This window comes from Rhea americana, unplaced genomic scaffold (assembly GCF_003343005.1).
Source record: "Rhea americana isolate MKP2758 unplaced genomic scaffold, rheAme1 scaffold_49, whole genome shotgun sequence".
Lineage (NCBI taxonomy): Eukaryota > Metazoa > Chordata > Aves > Rheiformes > Rheidae > Rhea > Rhea americana.
Genome location: NW_028186634.1, coordinates 1733924 through 1743718, shown reverse-complemented (window position 1 = coordinate 1743718; position 9795 = coordinate 1733924). Strand labels below are relative to the sequence as shown.

Here is a 9795-nt window from a genome sequence, read left to right as displayed (position 1 = left end):
TGCAGAGATAAATCCTCCATAAATAGAAAACAGGAAAAAGTAATGGCAGTAACAAGCTAGTGACTACTGTTCTTAAAAATAAGGATAAGGAAGTCAATAATGTCAGATCAAATAAATGAAAAACTAAGAAGTCCTACATAGTACTATAAATTAAACACATTATCAATGTCAAGATGTCAGCATGTAATAAAAACGTAACAAAATAATGATAAATTTACCTAGACAACTTATGAGAAACTATTACATCTGCTGGAAGATAGCTGGTTACTGCATGGCTATGCTGCAACAATTTCTAAACTTTGCAAACTAAGCTATGTGATGGCTGAACACAGTGCAGAAATTACAGTGGATCTCTTATGAGATAATAGCTTTCAAGTTCAGACAAAATCTTCGTGTAAGTAATTCAATGTCTACAAACAGACTCACCTGAGATACAAGTGAACTGTTCATCTGCTCCTGTAAGGCCCGTTTCAGCTGGTTCACATCCTTTTCTAATTTCAAATATTCATTCCAGGCATTTTCCATCTCCTGTTAACAAAGGGAATACTCTAGCGTAATCTTAYGATAAACCTGGAAGTTGCTCTATCACTTTTCTAATTGAGCACCTAATGGTGTTTTTAAGATGATGTTGTTCCACTATAGAAAGAAGAGAAATCTGCGTTGAAGTCTAGCTACATGACCGTATTTCTGTTCAGACTTGATCATAAACATCAACACACTTTACTGCACGTGCAAGAATGAGTCCAGAATGCCTAGTTAAGGACTTCTGGCCAGCTTGCTCACACAGAATCATTTCCTAAGCATAAAGCTGGAGTTCAGCAGAATCTAAATGAAGACTGTAATATGTTGTAAGGGAAGCAAGTCTATTCCATTTCCATTTACTTTATTTCTCTATTTAAAATAAGATTACAATTAGAATCAAAACAATAACTTAAACCAGAATACATATTAGAAAATCCAGTAGGATATTCTTTAGAAGTTCTACAGATTGAGATGCAATTTCATTAGAAGTGAATAATAAAAAGCAGACACCTGGAAAATAAGGCTATCCAATCACCCTCACATTGCTTAGATTATTTCCAACATCTACAGCAACACAGTCTGCTTTCTGACCCAGAACCAAGAACAATCAAAAGTCTGGAGCAGTTCCTATCTGAGGAATATCGGAGTGGGCTTTTCTTCTGGAGTATGGAAAAGACAGAACTTGAGAAATGAGCGGAAGAAGTAACGGAGATCAATAAAACCACAGGTGGCATGGAGAAGGTTGGTAAGCTCTGACTCTTCCCCATCCTTTCTCACACAAGAACAAGGGTCTATCGCACGATGCAGGCATGAGCCAGGCTCAAAACAAACAAAAGTTCACACAACGGAGAACACATCTGTGCAATCAATGACTTCTCAAAGGATGTTTTGGATGCTAAAGGTTTACAGAGTTCAATAGGAGACTGGATGAGTATTTGGAAATGAGATCTACTTAGGAGTACTGAACAGACAAAAATATACCAGCTGCAGGAGTTCCCCAAGCAGACAGCAGTTGGGAGCTGGGACTGTTATCACAGAAAATATCCCATATATGTTTCCTMTCCTTACTCTTCCCTAAGCAACCACTTATGCCCAATGTCAAAGACAGAACCCTAGACTAGAAGGAGCCTTGACTGGACCAGTACAGCCATTCTTACAATTACGTGCCATTTATGCCCTCAATTAATTATTTAAATACTGCCTGTGAACAACATTCATTTTATGCAGGCACAAAACACCATACATACTCATTTAAATGCTGGCATTTTAATGATCAGATTTTATGATAGAAGAGGCATTTCACACAATTCTAGAAATAGTCTCATAATGAGCTGGTCCCATATTCATTAAGAGATAGGAATAAAATAGCGAATATACAACATCAGGCTCAAAAAGTCCTCTTCCGCGGCCAACTTATACAAGTATTTTTATTAACAAAAATGAAGCATTAGATTACTTTTGAATTGTATCAAATAATAATATTAATTTATACTGAAATAGTAMCACAATTTCCCAAACCTTCTTCCCCTGAAAAATACCATGGAATCTTATATTTGCACTGCCAAAGGAACTAGCTGAAAGAGTTGTAATCTAAGGCCATGCTTAAATGACAAAGCTACAAGAACGTTTGAGGCTTGGAGGAGTTACAGGGTGGCAACGCTGTTGAAGAGGAAAGCAGGAGAGATTGTTGTTTGTTTAAATATTTTTTATGTTAATACCTCATATGTTAACCAAATCAGTTCAAATATTTCTCTATTCAAAAAATATATACTCTGTTTTACCCTAGCTGGCATTTAAATTATGGCTTTCTTGAAAGAACCAAAATACATACAGTTGAAACTTTGGATATTTCAGCCCGAATATGTATGAGATCCTCTTGCAACAGTCTCTGCTGGTAAGAAATCTTTTCTGCATGTTGTGGTTGGTCTTTGTACTGTTCCATCTGCCTGTGTAAAACCTCCAAAACAGACTCCAGCTGATCCTAACAGAGAAGACAGTAGTAAGCTTACAACATTTACATGGAATTTTATTGATTTACCTGTGGGAATATAAAAGTTACTTTCTACCTCTGTAGTCTTTCTTCTAAGATATGACGTTAGGATGGGCCTCCTATTGTGGAGACTAAGACGGAAATGAAGAACTGGAAGAGCATTAATAATTGCTATAATCAAAATTATCTCACATTTTCCATTAAATCCCTTTAAGTAGCCAAACCTCTGGAAAATATGAAGCAGTGAAAGAGAAGTTTTCTACTTATAGTCTGTGTAAAGCTATAATTTACAAAGAGTTTCAGAAAAATTCCCTTAAGCAGTACAGAACTCTGATAACCCTACTATGGCACAGTGTAATAGTTTATTCAAGGAAAAAATCTCATTCATTGCAATGGTTAAATTAGCCAACTAAAGGATTAAAATATTATTTAAAACACTATGTAGGCCTGATTCAATCAATCAGCACTAAATAACCTTGAATCATTTTTCCACAGTAGCTTTTCTGAAGTGGCTAACTAGGCATTACTTTCATTTTAGAAGGGGTTTTCTGCAGAACCACTTCAAATAGATCTAGAGTTTTTGAAAGATAGAGCTCATAGGCAGTAAAGCAGATCAAGATGCAAGGAAACAAAACAAAAGACAAACTCTTTTATTAATGTTTACTATTTGAACTTTGACTCGCATGGGCAAGGAGGCCAGTTCCAACTACAAACTTATCACAGAATATATTCCAACATTTCTGTTATAACATTTGGAACCAACTTTGCAGTACTATAAACCACCAAAGATCACTAAAATTACTACAGATCTGTAGTACCTGCCTCTCTTCCTCCTTCTTTTGTTTCAATAAYACAATTACAYAGGTTACAGTGATAGCTTGACATGGGCCCTCCTAGCATGTATCCTGAAACACTGCTATTTATGCAAACCATGCTTGCCCAGCTGAGAAGAACTGCAGTTGAAACACGACTCTGCCTTTCCCAATACATATTATGACATAGGGCAACCTATTTAGAAATGTGTATGTACTTCAAATAGTCATAAACATCAGAAAAAATTAGTATGTGGTTTCAAGATGTTTGTTTTCAGAACTATGCTTTCTTAAAGCGAGTACTCAATCTTAACATAAAAAACAATTTTCCTTATATAAGTTTACATAAATGTCCATAGAAAATTATTACAATGCAAGCAGCATACAGTAACTTTTTTGTTTATAAGTCCATATTTTATGGTTATAGGAAAGTTGTTCTAAATCTATTTACTTTATTTTCCTTCAGGGCTCTTATTTTGTCTTCCAAGTCCTGCAGAATTCTGTCCTGTTCACAGAAAACACTCAGCTTGACCTAAAAATGAAGTCATATAAATATGTAATGTTAGATTTTTAAAAAGACGACAAAAAGTTTCCTCTAGCAATGCTTTGCTCCCAAGAGCATAATAAACGAACACGTATAGTGCAACGTAAACAGCCAAAGAAATGCAAGAGTTTCTAGAGTGGTATTTGATACTTACATCAGTATCACTTTCTGCAATCTTGACAGGTTTTGTACTTCGTTCTTTTAACGTGTCACGCCCAGTCACCTACGAGGAATAGGTTTTAAAGATCTGAGAAACTGGTAGCAAATTAAAAGATGAATAAAAGATAAAAATGAAATTTTGGAACAAGCCAATATGCTTTCAGTCTTCCAAAATCTTATCAAAAAGGATTACTAGCTATATTAGGGTATCTAATAACTCTTGCAATAGCTTAAAACTGTACAAAATAGCATAAATCCATTTGTCTATGGTTACAAAGGTGGTTGGCTTTGAAGTTCTCAAAGTCAAAGCAGCTGATTAGTTTCTTTAAATGTATGCTTGCAGGACTAACATCTGTAATGACTAAAATGCACATTTTCAGCAACACTTTCATTCTTCAAAGAATAGTCTCTTCCACAGTGAATTTTATTCAGAGAGACTTCTATAAGAGTGCTATATTAGAAATTAATTGTTGTTAATCTATTTTGACAGATAATTCTCTTTTCTAGCATACCAAGGTCTCAATCCAGTAATCACTGGTTCCACATTCAATTTTTGTCAAGAAGATAATCTTATCACATAACATAGATTTTAAATTAATACAGAAACTATACTAAACTTTCAGCCTTCACAGCAATCTTAAAATGAAGGCATATTTATCTGCATAGAAATGCTTATTATTTCCACTGTCTACATTTGACCCTTTTTCTGAATAAATAAGATTAACAGAATTACCAATATAATATTGCTCATTAATCATAATTTTTTTAAAGCCTCAAAGTCAAATGACTTAATATTACTGGAACACTTAAAATTTATTAAAGCAAATAAAAAAGGCAAAAAAGCGTAGTACCAATATATTGGGTAATTTTATCCATATGCATACAACAGTTTATAAAGGAAAGTCCACCTAAATACTGTTTTCCACAATACAGAAGCAGAAGTTTTTTTCCTTTTGTGAGGAAATAGGTAAATCTGCTTTTTTGCTGACTGGCAATCTACAGACTTTGAGGTCACCACAGTTACACAGTTAACCTACCAGCCTAGCAGGATACTACATGATCATGCTACAGTTTTCTTAAAATAATTAAATTTTACTGCAAGTATAGGTGAATCTTCAGTACATCTTCAGTTTCTTATATAGCATTTTATATGACACTAGCCATCTTCATACAAAATTTTCAAATAATAAACCAGGTTTAAGACAGAAGAGTAAATTCTGTTTATGTTTAATGTCTCCTCTCCTCCATCTGCTGACTCCACTCACATATTTATTATGTGACTTCTGGTAGTTAGTTGTAACATTTGTTACCTCCTACCACCAAATACAATACCATCTACTGCTTCTCCAAAGTAATTAGCGTTGATTTTCAAATATTTTCAACTTCAACCAATTCAGTATTTTTTAAACAAAAGCTTTATTTAAAAACTATCAATGGACTTAATTTTAAATACTAAATCCTATGTATAACAATAAGAAATAACAAAAGCATGAATATTAGCATGCCCAAGTCAAAATTTTGCACAGTTAATTACCTGCAAGCTAATGGAATGGAAAAAAATCTTTTTCAAAGCAATGGAATTAATTTAAGAACAGTCTAGGTATTTTGTGGCATATTTCAAGTTATATAATCACCACTGTAAAGAAGTTGTTAATTTTCAAGCAGTGAACATGAGAACATAATGTAAGATTTAGCATGCTATCACATTTTCAAAATTACACATAGAAGTCACTACTTAACAAAACCATCTAAAAAAATGATAAAATGAAACCAAACACTGAAGTCAGCCATAGTTTTGCAYATAGACTCAAAAAAAGTTACAGAAAGCTCTTCTATATGTCATAAGACACCCGTAAAAGCCAGACTACATAAACATCAACTGCTATTTGAAAAAGCAATGGAACGAGCACATTTGAGATGCAAGCAGTCTTACATGTAAACTGGATAGTAACCCTTGTGCTGAGTTCTTTAGTACTTTGTAAATCATGTTGATCAGAGGTCCATTATTTTCTATCTGTTTCAAACAGAAGTTTAGTAATACCTTATTACATATTTAAAAAACCAAAACCTTCAAACTCAAAACTTCATGAGCAACAGTAATCACTTACTCTTCTTTCACACTGACTCTCAAAGTTTATAATTATATAATCTCTCATTAGGGAAGCTATCTTCCCCTCTTGTTATATTTTGGGTAGGTTAGTCATCCAGTCACAAGCGTTTTCAGTTTTACTTTTGCAGARCACTCAAGTGCACAACACAAAACTGGATTTATTCAGATACTAATCCAACCACACTTGGCCTTCCTCTTCCATTTTGTATAATCTACTTGGGAATGTTTGTTCGTAAACTGTTCTGAAGTAAAATTCTCCCTGCAGTCTGCTTATACTTTGTTTCATAGTTACGAAAAGGGCATCTTCCTTCACCACTTGCATTTCACCTCTATTGTTCGCAATATCACCTTTGGAGCTTGCGRGGAGAGCAGAAAAGTAAGCCTTTTTTTTCCCTCCTTTGTGTTCCCCTTTCTGCTTTTTTAACACCAAGTCACAGCGTTCCCTCCGTTTTAGGGACAGCAATAGCCCTGACACACAGCTATTTGCAGAGGAACCATTAGCATGCCATAGCATGCAGACACACCACCCCTTCTTTCACAAGGTCAAAATTAGAAAAAGTAGGAGTTTCCTCATAACATGAGTAAAAAGTTTCTTTCTTTTTTGTTTTAATCTCAGAATCAGCTTACATGCAGGAAAAAAGTTACTGTGATAGATTAATATCTCTAAAGCATTTTTATTTCATTTATTTTATGCCAATACTATAATTTTCAATGATAACATCTTGATATCAACATCAGGAATCATTTCTTAGAAAATATTTTAAGAGTTTTCAGTAATCAAAGATAGAATAGTACAGTAGAATAACAGCAAGGTTTCTTTGCAGACAAAAGCATTTCAATTACAAGAAATTATCATGCAACCAGTTACTGTAATCAGTTTTAATGCTGTGCATGTATTATGAGGTTAATCAAATGTTTAATCACTATTTCATATTGAAAAGTCATCCTATTTCAAAACAGCAAGGAAGAAATACCTTCACAGGCAACAAATGAAAGTAAAAAAAAAATGTTTTGTTTCAGTCCTAAAATCCACTCAAATTTCACATGGTCTTTTTAATTGCTAAAGAACCTAACCTGAACTTTTTACATTTTCTGACCATAACTGAAAGAAGATGATTCTTTTAAGCTTGAAGGTATTTAATTGGGAAAGAAACACCAGTTTTGAAAAATTAGGTCATTCTTGTGGATGGAAACCTAGTTGCCAAGATTTTTCAAAAGGTACCTGAAACTAGCATCAAGTGTTTCTTTGCAATAACTCTACTTACAACAAATGTTCACCAAATTGTATTTCCCATAACTCAGAACTGAGGAAAAGGCAATTCCTTCACTAGTAATCCTAAACKGCTTTCCATAGAAAGACCAGCTGCTGCCCTGTGCCCCCACCCACTTCTCTCTCTGGCTACCTTTGTCAGCCTTCACGCAGGCTGCAGGAAGGCACACACTGAGTTCCTGGAGAGCAAAATAGCTCTTGGTGCCCCGGATTGCACCAAATCAATGCAGCCTGGATGTTCTAAAAATTTAACCACCCATCCTAATAATTCCACTAGGCACACAGCATTTTCAGAAGTTTATAATTTGGCCAAACTTTTAACACTGGAAATTGTTCAGATCCAGATGTTATTTTAAGCCTGCTTTAGAATGGACATGACACTGCATTTATTCATAATGTTCATCACAAATTGCAGGATCTTTTTAGTAGAAATTTGTCATAAAATTCAGCCTAAGATTTCAAATGTGGTTAAATTTGACAAAACTGTGAACAACTAAGATCAAGGCATGAAGTGAAATGTTTCCAACTAATTTTAAGTTGCTATATTACTGATTACTATTGCTTATATATTTGACCGTATAGGTGATACCTACTATGCATATTATGCAATACATCATACATATAACACTATATATGTAATGTATAATACATATTACTGGTGTTTGATCGATTGATTACATATTCAGCCATTAAAACATTAGATGAAATTGAAGTCTGTATCAGTGGTCCAGTCAGCTCATTAGTTGCACAGAGGCACCAATTGCTATGAGTTGGCATCAGTGAGAACTACATACATGCAAGTGATAAGGTTAATTAGGTGTCAAATTTCATGCCACCTTGCTTTTCAGAGATACCATATAATTTACATATGGTGAGACATGCTGTACACCATAGAAAGTGGCAGACTGCTGGGCAAAGCAGAATTATTAGATGGTGGGTTTCCTCCTCACCAGAATCTGGTATTAATGTCTAGATTTGCTTTCAAATTGCCTCCTATCAGGYATACCGCATATAGAAGTAATTTAGCCTAGGCATACTAATCATTTGTTTCAGGAAATATCCTCAGTGCAGGTGACATGWTATTGGCAGGTTATAGCTCTGTCTAGGTACATGAAAGGATGGAGGGACGGAAGGAAAGGACTTGAAACCTCTTAGCCAAAATAATGTGGAAACAAATGAAAGGTGCAAATAATCAACACATTTTCACAAAAGAAGCTCAACATAATAAAYACACGATATTACAAAAACAAGGAAAAAGTCAGCTCTACCAGACTTAAAGAGGAAAAGGTGGATAAAAAAGGACCCTATTTTAACTTAGGGGCGTTGTTTTCATATTGGCTCTCATGCTATAGCGGGCAAGTATTTTGAATCATTTTTTTCTTTCAAGTTCTCTAAACCCACATAATACCATTCATTGTGAGTACCAGTACCACAAGTTACACCTAATAATGGAGGCAACTATATTTTCTGAGTTTATTTTTTAATTGTATAGTCAATACAGTAAAGACATTCAATATTCTGAGCACAACAGCGATGGCAAAAGACAGACTTTCAGTTTCTGAACAGAAAGATTTGAAAACCTGTAGGTACAAAGATAACACACACAAAACTGACGTGTTAAAAAATAATGAAAGTAAATTCTAATAAATATGCCTTACCTTTAGATCCAGATACTCCAAATCCTTTTTCAACTGGAGGTAAGTGTCATCAGCCTTCAGGTAAGCACATAGAAAAAACAACGCAATATATCTGAATGCTTGAAAAATAACTGCAAAATATTTGTATTGGCTATACAAAAGAAAATAGCTGAGAGAGCAAACAAAATAACAGACAGGAAGTACATTAAAAGCACATTTGCTTCACCAGCATATTGCTATTTACAGTGGGAAAATGGRCAAAGTATTTCCTGAGAACTTTATCATCTCATGCCCACCCTCCAAATATACAGATTTGAGTTTTCCACCTCTAATGAGATACATGACTACTTAAAACAAAGTATTTGGACACAAAAGGTTATTTTTTCAATACCAGTATTTACTAACTATCTGTTCATTGAAAAAGTAATGAGGCTGCCATCCAGCGCAACACCTCTTTGTAGGGAGGACTTCTACCTAACAGAATGTCAGATAAAAAAAAAAAAAAATCTATTTTATAACAAGTCATAATACTTTTGATCAGATTTCATAAACATTTTACAGTATGCATCCCTTTAAGAGAGCTAAGAAATAAACTTCATGAAAGTACTGAATAAAATCTCATGTGCACAATTGGAGAACCAGTTTGGCTTTTTAAGTGACAGTATTCAACTTCATCCCTATTTTTCACTGGTTCACCAGTAACTGCTATTGGCTTAACCTACATTCAGCTACCAAGATCTTCATTACACTG

General features: G+C 34.4%; 1 protein-coding gene across 4 annotated transcripts in view; it reads right to left on the bottom strand.

The window, feature by feature from the left end:
• PLEKHA7 (pleckstrin homology domain containing A7) overlaps positions 1 to 9795 on the bottom strand; it is a 150922-nt gene that overhangs the window by 20585 nt on the left and 120542 nt on the right. For 3 of the 4 annotated variants that reach the window (XM_085317142.1, XM_085317143.1, XM_085317144.1), the window contains 5 exons: positions 9066 to 9119; positions 4023 to 4091; positions 3776 to 3856; positions 2354 to 2503; positions 427 to 528 (listed from right to left, as the gene is read on the bottom strand). In XM_085317142.1, coding sequence (XP_085173268.1) covers positions 427 to 528; positions 2354 to 2503; positions 3776 to 3856; positions 4023 to 4091; positions 9066 to 9119 — 456 coding nt within the window. Of the gene's footprint in view, positions 1 to 426; positions 529 to 2353; positions 2504 to 3775; positions 3857 to 4022; positions 4092 to 5960; positions 6042 to 9065; positions 9120 to 9795 lie in introns of all 4 variants that reach the window. The other variant, XM_085317145.1, reaches the window with a different exon arrangement.